Below are 22,847 nucleotides of genomic sequence, written 5' to 3' on the forward strand. Positions count from 1 at the left end.
TGCCATGAATCTATTATTTTTCAATGTTTATGTTCAGAACATTATGACTACTGTGAACAATGACATTAAAAATAAGTTGGGAGCTAGGTATATATAACACACAGTACGTTAAAAAAATTATGTTACAAAGTAAATTTGTGTTAAGTCCTGAGATTTTTCCTTGTTTCCTTTGTGACTTCTTTTAATTCTAGCACGAATGATTGAAAGTAGGTGCAAGCACAGATGGTACTAGTGTATAGAGTTCAAGTAATTAATGTGATTAAAATGTGAATGCAGGACCACATTTTATAGCATGATTTTCTTTGTATGTGCAGAACAATGAGAGAAGAGTGGACTACATAGTTGCAAACACATTGAATAGGAGTGATGATTCATGTTTTATCAAAGTGTTTAACGTATCTTCACATGATGTCTATTCAGAAATCTTTGCTTGTATGTGCACAGAAATGGATGTCAGTGAAATAACTCAGATGTGCCAGATATGAAAAGCTTGTCTAGTTACTAGCGTATTAACGTATAGTTTTGGAAGACTTAGATTTGGGGTTTGTTTTGAGATGGTTAGGTGATTGTACATTTGTTTTATGGAGACCGCGTAGACTGGATTGCAGTCATGCTTAATGGGGAAGGAAACAGATCTGAAATTGTCTTCCTAAAGTGAAAGTTAAACACTTATTTAACTGCTGTTTATCAACTTCGAATTGCATTTAAAAACAGAAACAAAAAAAAAAAAAACAACCAAATAATCCCAACATTTGGATGTTTTTATGTTTATTTTGTTCTATTTATGGCATCTAAAACAGTCATTACTTAAAGTAATAAAAAGTGTATACATAAATAATGTAATTATTTAGAGTGGATGGACTACTTCTAAATTTTAAGAAAAAACTTAATGAATTACTAAACTAAGTCTAGATATAAGCACAAAAACTGGGCAGATACGTGTAAAATGTAGTCAGATTTGGGTGTTTTACAGTTGGTAGCTAAGGTTGACTTGTAAGCATTACATTATGTGCAGAAAATGTGTTATATAAGCAGATAGAAAGTTGGAGAAGTAGAGTATAAGCAGATGAAAGTTGAATGTTGAAGTTTCTCTTAAAAAATAAGTTCTGTTAGCTTTAAAATAATGGTAGAAATAAATCTAAGCTGAAGCAATATTTATCTGAATTTAGTATTAGTAAATTGAGTGCAGTCTAGGATTCCCAGGCTAATATTTTGCTACCAAAAGGTCCATTGTTCCATATTGGACAATAAAAACAGATTCTTAGTGCAGTGTTTCTCACAAGGTACAGTTGAATGACAACCAGAGTGATAATTTCAGTGTCAGACATCTGTGTACAGCCTTTTTAGGAGTCTACATACATTAAGTTTGGCCAGTACTGTGTGCTGACTGCTGGCACTCCTGGCTTTACTCAGAGAGATTAATGCTGATTGCAGACCAACTTCAGTGTGTGATGCATCTCCTTTTAAGAAGATACAGAGTTAGAAAGCTTTAAAAAAGTTGTACTGTCTTGGTAGCCTTTTAATCAGTGAACTTGTTCTGCTCAACAGCAGCGTGTGTGGTACATGAAGATCCACATTACTATTTTTCCTTAGTTTAAAAGGTAGAATTCTAAGCACGTGCTTAAAATTGTATGTGAATGCATTCCTCATCTGAGCACTGAATATCTTTCAACTGATGAATGTCGACAGTGAATTAACTTTTCCTTGTCCATAAGCACTTGAATAATACACTTAGGTCATCACCATCATATATGTGCCTGCAATTTTTCTTTTCCTTTCCCTTCACCTCTTCTTTAATTGAAATAGTGGAAAATAGGAGACGATTGACAAGTCTGACTGGTTGGTCTGGAAACTAGATCATAAATTCTGAGTATACTTAGAACGATTTTCTAATCCCTTGACGTATGAACCACTTTTCTTGGACAATCTCTAAATATTAGAGTAAGTGTAATTTTACACAACCCACCTGTTTGTGCAGGACTGTTAACTGATAGATTTCATAGTAGCAAACTTATCGTCATCGTTTCACATATATTTTTTTCTTTCAGGCCAAATCCTATGGAATATTACCAGTCATCTTGAAAGGATGTTTACATTCCCTGTTTGTTTCTGCATTTAGGAAACTGTAGCCACATTCCGCTTATCTTGTTGAGAAGAACAACAAGATAACAACTGGGAAGTAGCCACCTAGTAATTCTTGCAGTCTGAGAGAGTGTTACAGAATCATAGAACCACTCAGGTTAGAAATGACCTTAAAAGTCATTGAGTCCAACCACAACCTAACCATACTACCCTAACAGCCCTCCACTAAATCATGCCCCTACATCCAAATGGTTTTTAAACACATCCAGGGATGGTGACGCAACCACCTCCCTGGGAAGCCTATTCCAGTTCTTAACAACCCTTTCTGTAAAGAAGTGTTTCCTGATGTCCAACCTAAATTTACCCTGGTGCAACTGGGTTGTCACTCGGTAAACAGAAACCTGTGCACTGTTTTTTTTTTTTCTTCTGTAGGAATTATTTTTATTATTTTGTAAGGATGTATCAAGAACAGAATGGTAGTCAGTACAGATCATTTCAGTTCAGGTTGTTCCAATAGTTTGACAATAGCAGTTTGATAAACTTCAAAGAAATCTCCCTGCCTTGTTAGTAGCCATAGAGTCTTGGTGTGCATGTTGCTTACTGCTTTTCTCATGCTCATTGTTACTCTAATTCATATGTATTTCCCCATTGATATTCCCCCTACTGTACTATGTCGAACATGTTTCAAAAGTAGTATTACCACATCTCTTTGGAGAAATGAAGGGTATGTACTAGCATTTATTTCAAATAAAGAAATATAGAGGAAGGAAATATCATTGAATGCAGTTCACAGATTCCCAGACAGGTTTGCAGGCCAGCTGAGTCCTGTTGAAGACTTTCCACTTAATTTCAGCTGGTGAGTGGGCCAGGAGAGCTTTCCAGCTCTTAAACAAACAACATTAAGTTAATTTTTAGGGGGGTGGAAAGCAAGTTGAAAGGAAATAATTCAAGCCTGATTTGAAATGGAAATCACAGTAACATGCCTGAGAAACTACTTTTTTCCCCTCTGTCCTTGTTTATGTATTTTAGAGTAAAAATAGACTGAATTTAGTTTGGGGGCCTCTTGTATTTCCTTATCCTTACAACTGATTGCATTCTAGTGACTGGAAAATATAGCAGTACTGACAGGCTTTCTTCTTAGGGCGAGATGGATATCAACCAGCTGGTGTAGATGGAGTTATGAATCCCACCGAAACCAAACTTATTTCAGAACAGTGGCCTCCAGGCTGTTTTTTTGTTACAAACAAGAAAAGCCAGGGCCTCCAGCCATTTTATTTTTAGCTGCTTAATTCTGGTCATAGAGGTATATACCTCAAGGGCACAGATCGCTCTATTAAGGAGAGGTATGATTTCAACAGCCTGAATTCCTTCAATATGTACTCTAGTGGCTGATACATTTTCAAAACTGATCTGAAGTAGGTTTTATGCATTCATAGTGACAGCTTTTTATCAAATTGTCAGCTGAGCCCAAGCAGTGCTCTGCACTGATCAAATTCAGCTCATTGAGCAGGGTGCCAAAGGATGTGTTTTAACCAAACTAATACAGGAGAGAAAGAGCTGGTCTCTCAATGTTAACACAATCATATGGGTAATACAGGCACAAGAGGACCAGGACTTGGATCAAGGCAACACTGCTGTGCTGTCCAGAGTTGCTCTTTGAACTACTTGACACTCCTGAACCAAGTGGCTGGCTTGAGTGTATTCTTCTTGGCATGCTGGCATTTTGTTTTCTCCGGTAGTTGATATTAATTGGAAGAAAAATCAAAATATTTCTGGTTCTCAAGGTGTTTTGCTGAAGACCTTTCTGGAAATGACCAGAAAGATCCTGAATAGCAACTTTCTCCGTAACTTTTTCAGCTGTGCTTTGACATCATAATTTGCTGATGTGATAGTATTTTTTCTAATTCATTCTGAGCCTCTCCTGTCATCAGGAGCACAGGAGCACTTACAGTCATACTGAATTTAGCTGCCTGATTTTGGGTGGGTGAAAGAACAATAGCACATTTGCTGGAAATTTCTGTTTCCATCATTCTGAGACCATTTCTGAATTCATCGAACTGGACCTAAATAGCTTCAGATGATCATAGGCAAGAGAAGAACTGGGGATTTACATGCTTAAAAACTTCTAGTGGTGGTGGTGTCCTTTTCTGGAGTAGACAAAAGTTTACTCACTACTATTATAGTATTTTTTATATTGAAATTGGGAAAAGGTATCTTTTCTAGTATTTTCTATTAGGTTATAATTTATTTGTATAGTTACGTCATGAAAACAGGACCATTTGTGGCTGGTTCCATAACTCAAAGACAACAGAACTTTGTACAAAACAGAAGGTAAGGGTTGTCTTAGGAGAACTTCTAATGCAAAATTTGCAGATTTACCAGTTTGGGATTTGATTTTTGTACATCTGAGAGGTTTTGGTGGGTTCTTTTGGTTTTGGTTTTGTTTTTTGTTTGTTTCTTTTTTGTTTTTTGTTTTTTTTACTGCTTTTACAAGTTCAGCAAAATCTTTATGGACTATAGCTACATATGTCCAACCTGCCCACAGTATCTTTCCTGCAGTCTATCTTTGTAAGTAAAGTTTCAAGAGAATCTTCTGAGGATATTTTTACACAAGCTCTTTGGGCCTTGCAACTCTTATTTGAGGGTGCACTGTGGCTGTTGGTATCATTTTAAGTGTAGTAGTATGTCATACTTTTACATAGGCACTATAAGGTTTTAGGACACGTTTTGTTTTAGTAATGCCTGTCCCTGTGTGATTGTTTTTGAGGACGTCTTGACTGCAGAAAGATAAGCTATGACACAAACCTAGATGTGCTATAGACAAAATCACTCCTTAAATGGGGAAGAAGAAAAATATGCTGACTTGATTTGAAAGCTAAATGATATGCAGAAGGCAATTGTTTCTGCAGCATGACACCTTTGCTGTCAATGCTGTTAAAGAAAGACAGCAATATGAGTCGGGAAGCCATTAACCATGGCCTGGTGAATGTACAAATACACGAGATGAGGAATATAGTTTTATAGCTTCTGACACCTTGCCAAGTTTAAAAGCACTCTAATTGCAGTTGATGCATGAGGTGGTGTTTCTGAATGTCCAGTTTTCCCTTCCATGCATGTCTCCTTGAACAGCAGCGTAACTGTCCTCAGCCAAAAGAGCAGCAGTTAATCTCCCAAACTCTGACCTGTGGGAGTGAAACAAACATACACAGCATTTTTCAATTTTAATATATGCTTTAATTGAAAACAAAAAAAAGCAATAAACAGCAAAAAAGTAAATAAATGGAAGGAAAATAATTAACCATACTTCTTAATAGAAATATTTTAACTTACATTCATGGCAAATACTAAGATTAGTGTACAGCAGGAAAACTGTCAGTCTACTTTCCTCCAAAATGTTTGCTGCTGTTTCAGCATGTGGCTATTTTTGGTGTTTCCTACCTGATGGGAGGTCTGTCAGGGCTTTGTTCTGTTTATTTGGGTGGAATTTTTTTTATTTATTGGTTGGTTGTGAGTTTTGTTTTATTGCTTTTGTTGTTGTTTTTATATTTTATTTTAGGCTTTAATAGAATATTTAATACTTAAAAATTAGCTTTAGCCCTGGAAAACAGGGTTTTCCTGGGGTAGCACATAAGGTTATGTGCAATAAAGTTATGTTTCGTTGTACTGCTCCTGCTTGTATGGACGATAAAATCAGGTTCTAAAGCAGTGAAAGGGAAACTGTGGTTTTATACTGTCCCTCTGTGCTTTAGGGCTTTGGAAACAGGAGGATAATGACTTCAAAAGCACAAAGGTGCAAGGTCATTACTGTGCTTTCCTTGTAGGTTTGCCTTCAGTTTTTCCCTTTCCCAGAGCTAATACCTGGTGTGATAATGCCTCTGGCTAGTACTTCCAGTGATAGAAGCATAAAGTTCGATGGCCATAGGAAAGTCACATATAGTCCAGAAACAGGACAGTTGGTAGAAACAGTGATTTACTACAAGGACATAGCAGCCAGAGGTTTTTACTTTTTTTTTTTTTTTTCCTAAGAAAGCAAGGCAACTTTTTTGTCCAGTTTTTAGTCTCATTTTTTTGTCCTACCAATGGCTGTATATGCAATACTTGGATATGTAAATTTGGTAGGAAGGCACAAGCTTGGGACTTTGACCTCTCGATTACTGATTTAAGCCCCTTGAAGTGTCAGCCAACTGCAGCTGTTTTAAATTGAAGGAGACAGAAACAAACTTGTTTGCAGTGTGGGATGAGGAGAAACAAGTGCATATCCATCAGTCCCTTCTGCTTCATTTTGTCAACTGGCAGTTTTCTCCAAGTGTCTTTTGGGTCAATCCTTTAGGACGCTTATGCCTAATCTCCAACAGCTTCAAATCCTGACCGCTCATATATCAAATGCCTGTGCTACTTTATCAGCCTTCAAGCTACTACAATACAAAGGAGCCTTGAAAAAGGGCTGACTCAAATAGCTTTGTAGTTGTCTGTGAGTCTAATAGCACCTAACACTTTGCTGTGAAGAATAGCTCAGTAGAGTTTTACAAGAACCTCAACGGTTTTGTTCTGTGTTTTGAAATAGTCCCATTAGTTGGTGACGTTAAGGTACTTTATGTTCCTTTAATTTAGAACTAGAATGGAACCTTCTTGGGGAATCAAGTTTATATATCTCTGATTCAAATATGACTGTATAAGCAATAAAAAGATCTTTCTTAGTGGAAGGCTTTTTTGGATGATTGGAACAAGCTTGTATCTCAGTTCTTCTGTAACTTAGGGCAGAGTTGGTTCATCCTGTCTACTGAATTTGAATCCTATATAAAAATATCCACTGAGTTTCTGAATTATCATTTCTCATTTCATTACTGTACTAGCTATTGAACTGAATTTTAGGCATTTTATTACATTTATGTAGCAAAAAGGCTTATTGAGGAACTCATTTGAAGGCATCTTCTGTTCTTTTGGATGCTGCTTTAACATGCTTTCCCACCTTGAAGTGCAATGCATTAGTGCGTAGGCGAGGGTTACAAAAAATATGCATATTTGTTGTGAATTTGAGGCATAACTTCCACAAAAGGTTTTACTCAGTCATCAACCCTAGATGTTTACCAGTAAGCCATTGATATATCATGTCTCTCAAATAATGCATGCATTTTTTTCAGTGAATCTGGGAAATGAACACCAGGAAATATCATTGAGAATTATTTGTTTTTCTATTTGTTATTTGCTTTTTCGGTTGTTTTTTTTTTTCTTCAGTTTAGAGAAAAAAAGAAGTTTACAAGTAATTGTCATTTATTGACTGACTTATGAAAATTACTTGCCACTCTTCAAGCTGTGGAACAAGCTTGTCTATGTCTACTATATATTAAAATACCCCAAATTTGGATCTTTAATGTTATGCTGAAGTTTTTAAAGTCTTTTAAATCTAATTTTTAGCTGGTGGTACTGGAGTGTGTAAAACTGACAAGCAAGGTATATTTAAAAAATTAAAAAGCTATCTATTCCAAACTCTTCTGTTTCTGGGATAAACCCGTTTCATTTTTCATCACCGTCTGTCTTCCTTAGGACCAGAATGTCGAAGTCATTTAAGATAAGCCTTTCTTGCAGTATTTCTGAGTTGTAGGAAAGAGAGAAGTAATGCTAGCCTTGCTGGAAAGACTGCTTTTAAGGTAAATTGAGCAGCTTTTCAGAATCATAAGTCTCAGTTCTATTTTCTGTTTAGCTTCACACATGCGTATTTCTGGTGCTTTCTGTAGAATTATTTCTTATCTCTACAGGAGCTTAAATTAGATTTAGTCCACTTAATATGAGACGGTGAAATGATGTTAATATGTATTTTGTCATGTCTTTGTTAACTGCATCTTTTTTGTGTGTTCTTAGGGAGAACCTGGTTTGCCTGGCATAGCGGGGGAGAAGGGAGCAGCGGGGCTTAAGGTTAGTACTGGAAATGGATTAAAAACAAAAGCACGCGGTACGTGAGTGCATATAGATCACATTTGTTCTTTCCAAGCAGTGTTTATATTCTGACTGGCTTTTAGTGATCTGCTCTCTCTAGTGATCAGCACTGTCAGAGGCTTTACACATTGCACCATAAAGAAGCATTATCTTCTGCTGTGCATATATAATTCCAGTCAGTGGCACTGACGCATACGCATCCATTGCCAAGTGAATGTAATATGCCTGCAAGTGTTTGGGAATATGGAGACCTTTTCAGAGAGGCTTTGTTTATACTCTTTACAATGTGTTTCAGGCTTCTTTTCAAGAGCCACTATGGTCAAATCTTTGATGAATGTCAGGGTTAAGTCTTGAGCGCTGATCCTGCTATAATGGCAGTCAGCAATAGACTGCACTAAGAACATGTCTGGGCCCATATTTGATGTGTCAGAGTCTCTCTTTGCATTTATTTTGTTGTTAAATGATTATTTTTCTCCTGTTTTGATATTGAATGAGTGGAATGGAACGTAAAGCTTATAACTCTGTATAAAAGCAAGCTCGATGATGTGATCGGTGGGCCTCTTGGAATGGGTAATGTTGAATTCTAATCCCATCAGCTGTGAGCATGTCTTTGGTGCACAAGTGCTCCTCAGCTGATTCTGTGCATCACACTGCTGCTGACAGACACACAGGGCAGGCTCTTTACGTTTACTGACTGGCTGCTTGTCCATCAGGGATGAAAACGCACCATTTGGGAGCGTGACCTTTTCTTATTTCGTATACAGAAGCCAAATTGTGGCACTTAATGCTTAATTCATATGCACAACTGTAATCTTCGAGTTGCCTAGCAACTGCCAGCCATCAGAAGGGGCAAAGACGAGGCAGGGTGCATTTCTGAGCCAGAAACACAGAGATGAGTTGTCAGGGTCACGCTCAGTGCACCAATGTGAGTTTGCCATTAAGCTAGTTTCTCAAATAAGTTATGATTTTTAAAATAGTGGCTAAAAGATCGTTTTCTTCCAGAAAATGTTAGAAGCAGTAAAGGCTCTTTGCTCTAAATCAGTTGTGAATTTGTTTGAGTCACTTACGGCTTTCTGTTTCTCCCACAGAGTCTCCTAAGCCATTAATAGAGTCATATGACTTTCACCCTACATTCAGCCTGTAAATTTGTCTTTCATTTATTTCCAAGATAAGGAAAACAAAATGCAGGAGTCACCTTCTGTCCCAGAAGGCCATCCCACAGAGACATGCACCTATTTGTGAAGGTTTAATCTAGAACAAAACAGGAAGAAAAACTTTGAAACAAAACAAAATTCTACATACAAATCACTAATGTTTTAAAATTGTACTGAAAATGTATTGTATATTGACTTCCATTAAATTTATTTATTAATGCTTATTGAAGATTTTGCCTTGGATTTTTATCATTTGAAAAAGTGTCATCAATTATGACTGATAATAGTACTTAAACTTGGAATTTTACTCGTGTTAATAACTTATGACTTCTCTGCTCCACTTGCTTTGTTCAGGGTGACCCTGGAGAAAGAGGAGAAAAGGTGAGTCCTGTTCCACTTCCTTTGCTGTTGTTCTGTTTTGGAAAGCTGTCAGCGCACTGATTCTTAGTTTAAAAATAAATAAATAAAAATGCAGCTGTAGGCTACAACTTGAGAGTCATTATGCAGCTTTTTCTGACATCAAATAATACGAATACCAGTTACTCCTTCTGAGATTATTGTAGCTTGATTACTCATGGATAGCAATGCTCATGCCTTAGTTGCTGAACAGCTGAGGAACTCTGCACCTATCCATGTCTAATGCTTATGTCAGAAAAAGATGAGTGATTGGATAAATGGTAGTGCCAAACATTTCTCATAACTTGGTTTTGATGCTCTGTTACCTGCAGGGAGTAAAAGAATTTGGTAACAGAGTGGTAATTACGCAAACTCTAGATCATATACAGTCACACAGAGACAAGATGAGCTCCATGCTGCAAAACATGGGTGTGATTCTGCCCATATAAAGATACCAGCAGGAGCACTCATGTGAGTAAACACTAAGTGCAAATCAAACTTCTGCATTTCTGCAGGGGCAACCTGAGCCTTATTTTGTAAGCCTTATTTTGAACAAGCATCTTTACACAGACTCATCTCCTGTGAATAAATTGAGCCATGCTTTTTAAAAACTAAGCTGCTTGTATTCAGGTGTTATTTGCTCTTGAGAAGTGCTTGCTCATGTGGCTTCAGTTTTCAGCTACAATTGAATTTCACTTCCAGATCTGTGTAAAACCATGTATTACCAGTTGCAGTTCATGTATTCTAAAGCACGTTATTATCAAGGGAAATCTTGAATGTTTTTACCCTACATGTAGAATATATAAGTAGGAATCTCTTTTCACAAAAATCAAACCTTTTTGTTAAAACAGTATTTCTGGTAGAACTCCAGTAATCCTTTGTTCATTTTCAAGCACAAAAGCAGTATAACAATACTTACCTGTACTGGATTTCTGTTACTTAAATTCATGATATTTCAACATAATCATCCATTATATTTCCCTAAAAAATGTAGTTGTAAATGTCGTATATGTACGTTATCATGTCAAATGGACTCAGAATGACATTCCTAGCGATTACTGTTGCACAACTCCATGACTCAAGCCCTTAATTAAAGACTTGCTTGTTTTTTGCTAGTTACCCTTGTATTGGTGACCATCCTGTACAAGTCCTCTGAGAGGAATTTTACATTAAGCTTTTCAGAGCAATGTGACAGGTGCTGAATTAATAGTGTTATTTGAATATTTTTACTGGTTGTCTGGCCAAGACCCACAAAAATGGTTGTGGCATGTTTAGAGTCAATCAGTACCTTTGGTATTTTGTATATTTCTTCCACTTGAGTCTCACAGGCATGTTTGGTCCTCATATATAACAGACTTTTTTGGTTTACTTGGGTGTTACTATACTGAATTAATAAAAATAGGATTTTATAGATAAATCTTTTGAAGCATTTCTTTAAAAAGTTATTTTTAAAATGAGAAATATCTGCCCAGGCATAAAGGAGTGTTGTTTGAATATCACTTTTCTTAATAACACACAACACATCAAATTTATGTAGAGATAAACATTTTGGTGGCTATCTGGAGGGGTGAGATCAGTGAAGGTTTTCTGGTTTGTGAATCATGCATGGAAGTGCTTCAAACTCAAGCAGTTTATAACATACATCATTGAAAATCTAATAAAAAGTATTGGAATTGGATAACTTACCTGAATTTGATTAGATATGCTTAGGTGAGTATCTCTGGAGAACTATGCGCCACCAGTTTAAAATGCTGAACCATCATGAAATCATTCCTTCATTTCTAAACCACAATGAATTGTGGAAGTCTGTAGACCATACCAACAGGAAGATAGTTATCTGAGAGTTTATGTACTTTTGTGGGTTTATACGCGACAGATACAGCAGCTATAAAAACCACACTTCCTGCCGTGTAGTAGATAGATTGGCTACTTGATTAATAAAACTAACTTGCCAATAATGTTTGAATGCTGACTCCTCTCTGCACACTGTGTGTTTACATAAAATCATCTTTTAAAATATGTATTTTCATTCCAGGGTGATGCTGGAGAAAATGGACCAAAGGGTGACACAGGAGAAAAGGTATGCTACTTATCAGTAGAGAGGAAAGCATGTGCAGTAGATGTGTTTACAGTCTAATCAACTAGTGAAAATAAAAATTTGACAAAAGAAACTTTCTTATTAAAAATGCTGAACAGTTTGACTGAATTCACTCTTGTAAACAGTGGGAAAATGTCCCTGTTCTGTTCCTGACTTTATGTAGCAGCAGCTTTAGATCAGAGTGCATCAGTCTCTAATCATCACTCCTCTTAGCTAAAATATGCATTGTTCAGAAAACTTGGTCGCAATCTGCCCAGGCTTTTGGTTCTGTGTCTGATGAGTTATATCTCTTTCTGGTATATCTTAGCTGTTCATATTTCCCATTCTCTGTTCTCTACAAAGAAAGGGACTAAACCAATGTGATACTGTGATAGCTAACTTCCTTCCAAACAGCCAGCTAAGCAATTGACAGTTGAAGATAAAAACAAAATTTTAGAAGATTTTACCAGATTATATCAATAACAACCTTACTTAATACCTTGTTAGCTCATTGTTGCAAAGTACCAATGGGAAAAAGTAGCTGACGTCATCAAAATATTGTGTTATTTAGTTTTTTATTTTATTTTATTTTATTTGAGATTTGTTCTGTACCCCTGCAGAAAAGATCGAAATTGAAATTGAGTATTTGTGTTCTACGTATACAAAGAAACCCATAGTACGGGAAGAAGGACCAGCCATAATGATCTTCTCCATAATCTTTTGTATTCTTTGTGTATTTTTTTGAGTAGAGATTGCATACAGCTTATTACCACAAGTTGGAACTCGTATGCTTCTAAAAGCGTTATTTTCAGTGACTATACTTGAGCAGAAGCATAAAAACATTCTTGTCTCCCACCCCATATGTTTAATTGCATAACCAACTCAAATCAGAGTGTAGTGCAAGAAGTTTGCCAGATTTATCAACATAGTAAGCAATGCACGCAAATCTCTCAGGCCCTATCGTTTGGAAGCAGTATTCAAGAACATAAAGTTATTATGGAGTGTATTCTAAAGTCAGGTACTAAAAATAGTCATTATGTATAAGAATAGTAAATTTTTTGATTCTCAGTTCATTTATATAATACTTCCTCTGTAGTCATGTTTATTAGCCTAGATTAAAATCTTAAGAACCTTTTTTAGTTGCTTAGACAAGGTATGCCAGTGAAGCCTTCTTAATCCATTTTTACAAGATTTAATAACATAATTTCTAGGAAAATATGAGATTATTTTTAAGACATAGTCCTGTAGCAAATAAGTGGGAAGTTAACCTCTCTGTTAAGTGGAGCTTCCCTTGTTGCTTTTCTTCTGTATCTGCTGTGAGAGTGAGCATGCACGCATTTGTATTCCCATGCTTCACCGTGGTCTGCAATGCATGCATCTGACTGCTTGAAATCTTGTTTAAGGGAAGAAAAACTCCTCTACCTCTTTCACTGAGAAATCTTTTTTTTTTTTCATATATATAGTGTTGTAAATATTACTATAGTGTTGTATATATTATTGTGAGCCTCAAAATGTTTGGGATCAAATTCTGAAAAAGTAGGTCATTGGGAGAACTTATATTTCTACATCTGAAGAAATATCAATAAATTTTTTACCATACTAATACAGATGTCTCCCAACTCTTCAAAGTTTCATGTTAGTTTCAGAGGTGCTGTGGTGACATGGAAATACATGCTGTTTGCATGAAGCTCATTGCTCTAACAGTAACAGCCAGGCATCCACCACACAAATTCTTAGGACAGAATAAGCAAAACCGTGGCTTGGTTGGCCTTTGTCGTTTTTTGCCCAGCCATTTTCCCTGCCTGTAAGGCAATCTGCCACCCAAGAAAAAAAAATCTGTGTCTTATAGTAGAACTGCAAATTACTGTTTCTGAAAGATAGCTTTGGTAGAAACTTTAGGACGTACTTCAACAGATAATATAGGAACTAGCATAAAACTCAGTGTCCTTACATTACATTTGTGCTATTTAACAAGGAGGATACTCTTTCCTGTTCTTCACTGTAGGGCAAATATTGTGCTGTATGACCATCACATAAAATTCAAGAATGAATTTGCCCAGCAGTTGTTAATTGCATTAGTGTTAGAGAATCTAAGAAAGCCTATTACAGTCATATTCAATATGTTCACAAAGTAGCCTTGATGTTTTTTTTTTTTTCTCTGTGTATCTTTTTTTCTGTATTGCTTGTACTTTTTTCATTGGTGTTATAATCATCTTGAACAGTTACCCTTACCAGACTATTCTGCTATAATGCAGGATTTCAAAGCAGCACAGAAGCCTTTCTTCTGTATTTTCCTCTGGGTATTTTCTATCAGGGCAGGGAGGTTAATACAAAAAATTCTGACCTTTTTTTGTTGTCTTAAAAGGAGCAGTAGGAATCAAGACCAGCAAATCTCACAGGCAGCCTCATTAAAGCATTATTCTTATGTTCTTATGTATGCTCTCTGCTTTCTCTTTGGGTAGCTCTGAAATGTCCAGAGTGTGTGTTACTTTACAGAACTTCACTACCAGATGAGTATTGAGAGTTTTTGTGAACTGAACACTTGTGGAGAGGAGTTCAAGACTTTCTGAGGCGCTATTTTTAAAAGACATTTTAAGAGATCTGCTGGAAGTGTTGTTCAGAGGTGATGTAAGGCTAGTATTGGTGCAGTTCCCAGATGTTCAGCCATTTGTATGTATGCTTCCTACTTGCTTGGTTTAAAAAAAAGAAAAAGCCATTTATTTTATATAAATAAATGCGGGGACCGTTACACTTAAATGATAACACTAGATGTTTAGGACATTTCATTTATAGATCACAAATTGTAAAACATTTCTTTAAAAGATTAAATCATGTTTCTGTAAGATAAATGCTAAATTTTAATTTTGCTATGTGACAGAGGTCTGGTGACAACCATTTTAAATTTTGTTTGAACAGGTTCCTATTTGTACAGTTGATTTAGCTTTACTTTCTGAACTGCTGTACCCAGTGGCTATCAGAGATGCTGACTCGGGTCAGTACTTTTTGACCCAAGATTTAGAAAGGAAACTGTCTTTTCTGAGTTGGCCTACTCTGAAGGCAGTATCAGTGTCAGACGTGAGTTCTTAGACTTAGCCCCTGGAAACTACCAAGTATTTTTCTTCTATGTGCACATTCCCCTGCTAAAATTTCTTCATTTCCAAATGGTCTGACTCATCAGAGAGCAGAGAACATGCTGTGCCATATTTTTTCTTTTAATCCCATATTAATTTTCATTCTTATGTGAAGTTGGATTATAAATACTTAACGCTCTTATCTCCCCATATCAATCATTATCCCTTAAAATGTTTAACTTGTGAACGTCTCTTACCAGTTGCTTTACCACTTTACAGCTATAAAAAGTCCCTGAAGCTTTGCAGTTGTACATGCTTGTAAGGGATATCAGCAGTATCACTCATGCACGTCTATCAAGAAGAGGCAGCTCAGGTTTCCAGACATGAATCAACCCTTCATAAAACTGACTTATTGTTTTTAACTCACACGAGAGAGCTGCAGCAACTGTGTAGAGGAAATTCTGTTTCTGTTCTTTAAAACAAAGTGAGCGTGTTTTCTGGTGCCATTTAATTTTATTGGGCTATTACAAAAAATAACCCCCAAACCAACTCTGAATCTCCACTGTTCACAGAATGCTTCCTCCAGCTTCACAGAGCCATCAGGAATGGGTATTCTGCTTAGACATCTTCAAAGTGGATAACACTGTTGGCTTCTATACTACCTATCAATTGCTAACAGGCTCTTGCAGAGTTTGCAGTTACTGCCATCTAGCAACGTGTTATTTTCAATGAGTAATCCAAATTTATTTTTAATAATAAATACTAATATTCAAATATAAGTGCTCCAGCCATCTTTGGCAGCCTCTATTTTAACTACCCAATTTTTCATCAGTTTGATTTTCTCCATCTTTATTTGGTATGTCGTGTAGGGGGGAAAAAAGTGCAGCAAACTGAGTATTTAAGAATTTGGAGGATCCTGTGATAATAACACAAACTGGGAGCTGAAAGCTTCCTTACCAATTCACTCAGCAGTTCTCTGAATTTGCGCATATCACTACCTATAGCCTGGTCAACCAAGCAGAAAACAGGACACTCTTTCTGAAGGCAAGATGTGTCCTTAGAAGAAAGAGCTTTCCCAATTACGTGAATTGCTGTAACTGCCTCATCCCATCATGTGCACCACTTAGCTGCATTGTCTTAACAGTCTAAACAGGCTGAAGAGCTGTGGAAATTGAGCTAAGACCTGTCCTGATGGTGATAAATGCATAGTTTGCTGATTTTTTTCAAAGCTCATCTTGATTTGCACAAAAGGCCATGTCAGTTGAGATTTGTAGAACCAAATCAAAAAGATCACTCGTAAATTGCAGTAAATGATTTTTAATGTATGTCAGCAACTTAGAGATGCCGAACGGTGTCCCATCTTCCAGCTTTTTAAAGAAAATCAGCAATTATTGTATCTGCATTTTTAGTTGTGAAATTTGGGTTTACTTAGTATACTTTTTGAAACTAATTCTCTCTGAATTTTTTTGAAAATAATATGGTTTCTTTTATGAATCCTTTGATTTAATTTCAATGGGTAAGTTCCTATGTATCATCACAGAGAGCAGATAGTCTTGCTAAATAGCTATTTTGCTGTATCATCTTGCTATAATCTTGCACGTTTTGCTGTATTTATTTCCTAAAATCTGCATATGTAATAAGCATGATCATTTCTTGTGGATTTTCTATCAGGGTGATCCTGGTTCATCTGCTGCAGGAATTAAGGTAATTAAGTGTTGAAAGCAATTGTGCAGGGAGAAGAGGGGTGGCTGATCAGTGTTACTTTGTTGTGTCACAGACGTTTCAGGTAATGTTACGATCTTCCCCAACCCTATTTTTAATTCCTTTTGATGGATATCATGCCTTTCATTTCTTTTTTTTGTTTAGGGTGAACCTGGTGAATCAGGACGGCCCGGACAAAAGGTATTAGTTGGAAATGTTTGTGTTCTTTTTCTTTACTGTTGGATTGTGATAAGTCTTGTTATGTTAAACTGTTTTTACACTAGGATGAGCCCAATGTAGTGCTATGTAGCAGCTTGTACAATATGGCATATGATCATTTTGTATTATAAAAAGCACAGGAATGATAACACTAATTAGTGTGAAAAGCAGTGTCAGAATAACACACCTCCTCTTCTAGCATCATAGCACTTCTTGCATTGAAAGCTCACCCAATTGCAGCTGGCAAGACTAACAACAAATGGCTCTGCTACTTGAATGATCACAAGCTAACTTTGCATGTTTGACTGAGTATTAACCTTCAGCCTGTGGTATATTATTACATCTAATTAGGAAGAAAATAAATGCTGACTAGAAACCCTTTCCTATGTACTTGTAAGGAAAATCAAACTATCAGAGATGCGCAGTGTGTGTGGGAGGGCAGAGACTGGGTAATGCTGCTCCATTCTTTCTTCCTGGGGAAGAAATTCCCCTGGGTGCTGCATAGCTGATGATGTTTTTGCAAGTAAAGATCCATCAGGAGCTGTAATCGCTCTGTGCTGCATGAGGCCCTGTGAAGCTGGGTAATTTCCCTTTTGAATCCACAGTACATCAAACAGTGAATGCTTTGCCTTCAGCTGCCTTTCGGGAGAGTAGGAGGTAGGTCCTGCTGGGAGAGCTGGTGGAAGAGCAAAGAAAAGAGACAATGAGGGTACCAGATTTTTGCTCTGCAATACTTGGTTTCCCCCTGGAGCCTTCAGCATCATTCTTGTATCTTGTAACATGGAAAATTTCCTACTGCTGTTAGGGTGGAGCAGAGCCCAGTAGAAGGTTGAGTGTGCAGATGTTTCAGCCCACCAGCTGTATAGTGAGTGGCACGACTACTGTTTTCTAATACTCAAGGCCTTTAGGTGACTAAGAAAAATCTCAAAACACTTATTAATATAAAACAACAAGTTGAGTCTTTTTGTTTGAGAAATTTTAGTTACCATCACTTATAACAGACTAAACAAAGACTGTTACAGTAGTAAACGCAGTTCTTTAGTAAAATAGAGTTTTAATTAGAGAAAGTAATCATAGTAGCCTAAAGCTATCTAGTCTGTGAAATCATTCAGCATGTGCATTCTCTACTGTGTGCTTTGCTGGAACAATAAACTAGAAAATGCACTTAAGAGCCTGTTGAGATTCATTCTCGCATTAGTTGGCTGCCATGGAGGTAAAAGCAGCAGTGATTTATCAGCAGGCTCCTGCAGGATCTGTCTCCAGGCACTCAGGTTTGATCTCATTTATGTAACATAGATAAGTGAGAAGTACACAGCTCAGACTTTCTATAGTGTCAGCTTGTTGTTTGCACCAAAGGGAGCTTAATGTGTTCTTTCCACATCACCTCACAAGCTCCCAGTATGCCACCTCCCTGTCTCCAGCCAGGGCCAGCAGGTCCCATAATGTGATTGCTCTGAGTGTGTCCTCCAGCCAGGTGTCCCACAGTTACCACTCTGCCTCTGCCTTTCACCCCACCAGGAGCTGTGGGGTCCTTTGTCCGAACAAACTTGTGTCTCATCCCTTTGTATTACCTCTCTTCTCCCTCATGCCCCATTATTTTTTTCCTTTCTGTATCTTCCTTCCTTATATATTACTTCTCCCTCCTCTTCTGGTTACTCCTTATCCATCTTCTAAGAACAGGTAAATATTGAGCTACCCACCTTAATAATACTTACATTAAATGAGATGTGTTGGTGCCTGAGTGGCCTGTCAAGGCTGTTGTGTGCCACATATCGTATCACGACAGAACAAACTTAGTGTGATGAGAAGTTAGTATACAGCTTCTCCTTCTTTAAAAATTATTCCTCTCATAAATCGTGCTTGTATCTTTCGTATTAGAAAAAGTCCACAAAATAAAGTGTTAAACACTCATCTACAATGCTAACTATAATGAAACATTCGTGATTTCATTATGTATGACATTCTTTGATGTATCTTGGACAGGCATCTTAAGTGTTTTAGATTGCTGTGAATACAAACTGGCTTTGCTGGATCCTTTCTGCTTGTTATGTTTGTGTCCCTAGGGTTTAGAACTGTCCCAAGATTAAACAGTCACCTACTGCAGCAATACTAATAGATATATCGATTGTGATCATTCATATGCTGTGCTTAGAATTGAACTTAGTGTTTCGAAGTTGGATAAGAAAAAGTAATGTTAGTAGTGTGGTGTGTGGCTGCCCAGCTGACTTGACAGAGAGAGATTTTGGAGCCAGCACTTCATCAGGAATGGGTGTAATGAAGACTTTGTAATGGATTATTCTTTTGCAAGACTGACAACCCATTTCCTGCTTTACTAAGTGTTAGGCAATAAACCAAGATCTAGTGGAGTCTACTGAAAATTGTATCCTAGCCACCATTCTTTCATCTAATTTTATAGTTAATGTTTTAAGAGTGGATTCTTTCCTGTGCTTTTAGGTAGTCTGATGACTTAAAATGTTGGAGTAACTGAAATGTATTATCAGATCCTTCCATAATATGCAAAAGTTACTCTATTTGGTAAAGCAATTTGCAGCCCCTGTATTGTGTTCTTCAGTTTGTGACAGAATATAATTTTGTTACGAGCACTTTGAGTCTGTTTAGTACTACTGTCTCAAAGTAGAGTTTTTGGGTACTGTAAGAACATTTATATTATGCATATATACGTTTGTTTGTATGTATGTATCTATCTGTAGCTCCATGTACAAATATGTGTATGTGTGTGTATATACACAAGTAAAATATTATAATAGCAAAAGCTGTAGTCCTAACCACAGAGCTGAAATGTGGATTTCTATAAAGCTCAAGCACATACAAAAGCTGGAATATAGTTCAATTCATTATAAAGGAAAAAGCTGGATTCGGAGTTCAGACCGGTTCCAGAAAGTTCAGGGAATATTCACAACCAAGGCATTGGTTTGAATCCATCTGTGTACTAAAGTAAAATCTCCAGCCTTTAAAATAATGTTTTCTTCACATGTTACTACTACTTTTTTTTTTTTTCTATTCATGATTTTTATTTCCCTAGATGACATCTTTCTGTTTAGTTGGTATCTCAAAATGGCCACATGTCAGAATGCTGTGCTAGCCTTTCTTGTGTTAGACTAATATCAACTTTGCATCAAAGGAAATACATTCAGTTCTTAATCCTCGTTACTAATTTACCCTTTTAAATGCTGTGCTACAGGTCACTATATTACAATTTTAAATAAGCAAGATATTTTTGGGTAAAGCAATACAAGGTTATATTATCACTAGCCTTCATGACACCATGTATATTCATAGATACATATCAAGCAGTGAAATAATGCAACAGATAGCTCTATAAAAACAGTGCTCCAGCTGTAATTAGGTAGTTCTGCTCGAATTGCACAACTTAAACCTGAGTTGCATGGTGGCTAAATCAGGCAGTCAGGCAGCACAACATCTATCTCAGAGTTGATAATGGAACAGAATTAAACATCTGTCGTAAGCATGGAATTTAAATGGCAGCGTAGGAAATGAACCAATGTTGCTTGTTTTCTTCTCGTTTAGTTGCCAAAATTATGAGAATTCATTCTCGGTTTTTCTGATGTGGGTTTTGGTGTTGTCATAGCATCAGAGGTTCCCAGAAGATATTTAAATTCTTAAATGGTACATTAAGAGAGTTGCATCTAAATCACTAATTTTGAAAATATCAGTCCCGCTTGAACTGACTAGTAGTCACCTGTGCTCTTTTATTTTGCTACAGAATATCTAGGTGTGTTCACTGCATAGTGACCATAACTGAATAATGTCTGTAATATTATGCAATTTTCCTGTATAGGGTGAACCAGGTCTTCCTGGGCTTCCTGGACTCCCTGGGATAAAGGTAAATAAACTGTAGTCTCTGTGGTACTGGGGGGGCACCACAAGGAGGGGAGGGACTTCAAGGGTGAGACTAAAGTAGTCCTACTGTGCTCATACAGCATCTGAGTCTCTGATATTGAGATTGTCTCTGATTAACACAGGAAGGTTTTGCATGGGAAATTGGTTTAAGTAATGAAACAGTATATCTTATAGTAAAATGTGAAGCAAACCATTGCCTTATCTAGGAAATAAAGATTCTACTGCTTAAAAATATCTAATATCAGTAGTCTTTTATATTTCTTTGTAATGAAGGAGTTTTGTCATTTGTGACATTGTGATTGTACAAAGTTTTACTTGATTCCCATTTTGATGGCTGCTTTCCAGTAGCAGTAATCTTACAGAATTTACCAGGTCTCTCCAGCCAGCAAACTACATTCATTATACACAGACTGCAGAGAACTGGCTCTGTCAACAAAAATACTCTCTGCTCCATTACACAGAAATGATTTCCACTGTGAAGTCAAAATGTTTTAATAAGATTCTATTCAGTATTAGCTACAGTCCCTGGTCTAATACCTGGTTTAGCTCCTGGCTTCCGGTTTGTCTGGGATCTTTAGGTAAGTTGATGCAAAAGACATGTGGTTGGTTTAGCTCTGGCATAAGTGGTTGCACTGGGAGTTGCAGACTCTTAGGCAGTTTGAGCTGCAACTGTACAATGCTGTGCAAAGTCAGGATTTGCATATCCTGAGGGAGTGCTTGTTAGGTTGGCTGCTCCTCCTTTGTGGCAAAGATCCTCCTTTTGGAGGACAAAATCTCTTCGAAACTTCTTGTTTGCATTCCATGATGGGCCTGTGCATACCTCAGGAGATGATTTATATTGCTTTTCCAATAAAAAGAGGGATAAGCCGAAGGCCAAACTTCTGTCTGCTTCGATAGGATTCAGTATCTATCTTATGGAATGCAATATTTACAGTGGTTTTCTCAAAGGACTTGTGAATTGCCACAACGTTCATGCATAATGTCCTTTCTGTGTTTCTAGTGAATTATGGGAATAATTGAAAGTGCATATTAAAGTTTGTGTATTGTCATACCTGAAAATATGGTTCCCAGGGTGGACATTCTTTTTCTGCAAGAATGAACTCTACACCAACTGGTAAAGATCATGTAGCTGAGTTGTGATGAAACTGTATTTTCAAAAGCATCTTCAACAGAAATCCATGGTCTGTTTGCTTTCCTAGGAAGCAAGGAGGTAGCTTAGCTGGAGGTCAGTGCCAGCATCCTGGGAACGCTCACCAAAACCAGCTGGGGTTATGGCTGGTCTACGTGGTTTCCTGTTCATGCAAACTATATAGTTTCATTTATATCTCAGCATGGAACTTTAAAACAACTAAATATCTGATCTAGAATACTATTTCTGTTAGGCTTTATCTGTTGGTGGTAAAAGTGGCTCAGAGGGTGGCTTCCAAATCCACCTAAAAGGCAAAATGTGAAGTGAAAAATCAAAGACTCAAAAGTCTTCTACAAAAGTTTCTGATGAGATCCCTTGCAGCTAAAAAGCATTAGGATTCTCACTGTGCTTTTTGATCTTTCTTCTTCCACTTCAATTGGAGTTACAGAATATTCTCAAAATTTGTCTTCTTTGGATGTTCTAGAAATTACTATGTTCTGTTTGTTTTCTGCTTAAACAGTTTTGAACAGTTAGCCCTCATTGGCAAATATGTCTGAAATATGTTAATTCTTCTAGGTGTACAGATTTAGCTTATAACTGTCCCCCAGACAAGCATTCTGAAAATCAGGTAAATAAACAGCAAGTGTTCATTTCCATTTGATATACAGTGTCTCAAAGCACACAAGCAGTTTTGAACAAACGAACTTGCTGTCTCAGGATCATGTTTACAGAGCTGTTATGTTCTAAACAGCTGTGGAATTGTTGGATATTGAGACTCCAATGCAAACAGACTTCTTCAAGGTATATGAGAAGAAATTGGGAAAAGGAGACTCCATGTTTCCCAATTTTCAAAGAATTTCCATTAGTTCTTTCAGGTAGAGAAAACAAAATCAAGACACAAGCTTATTCTATACACAGGAAACTCTTAGATGTAGTTCTTCTGGTCTTAGGTATTTATCCCATGACCATCCATTTAAGAAATTGAAGTCTCCTCTGATCTATCCGTTGAACTACAAATTTGCCTTCTTGTGAATGAAACTTTCTACAGTGTCAGTCTGTACTATGAAATACTTAGGTAACCCTGCACCTACGTAGCACTCCTTACAAATGTTAAAGCAGCCTGTGAAAACACAAATGCCGCAGCAAGAAGAGAATCATAGCTTTCCAGCTGCATCTCATCTTTCTTCTCATGGTTGAAGAAA

At 37.0% G+C, this 22,847-nt stretch overlaps 1 protein-coding gene across 1 annotated transcript in view; it reads left to right on the forward strand.

Annotated features, from left to right (window-relative positions):
• Nucleotides 1-22,847, forward strand: part of COL25A1 (collagen type XXV alpha 1 chain) — a 147,417-nt gene that overhangs the window by 77,960 nt on the left and 46,610 nt on the right. Inside the window, exons 11-16 of the mRNA XM_042872066.1 lie at nt 7,942-7,995; nt 9,525-9,551; nt 11,602-11,646; nt 16,386-16,418; nt 16,581-16,616; nt 20,455-20,499. Of these exons, the coding sequence (XP_042728000.1) occupies nt 7,942-7,995; nt 9,525-9,551; nt 11,602-11,646; nt 16,386-16,418; nt 16,581-16,616; nt 20,455-20,499 (240 nt within the window). The remainder of the gene's footprint in view (nt 1-7,941; nt 7,996-9,524; nt 9,552-11,601; nt 11,647-16,385; nt 16,419-16,580; nt 16,617-20,454; nt 20,500-22,847) is intronic.

This window comes from Lagopus leucura, unplaced genomic scaffold (genome assembly GCF_019238085.1).
Source record: "Lagopus leucura isolate 7727_CA_CO unplaced genomic scaffold, USGS_WTPT01 Super-Scaffold_100004, whole genome shotgun sequence".
Lineage (NCBI taxonomy): Eukaryota > Metazoa > Chordata > Aves > Galliformes > Phasianidae > Lagopus > Lagopus leucura.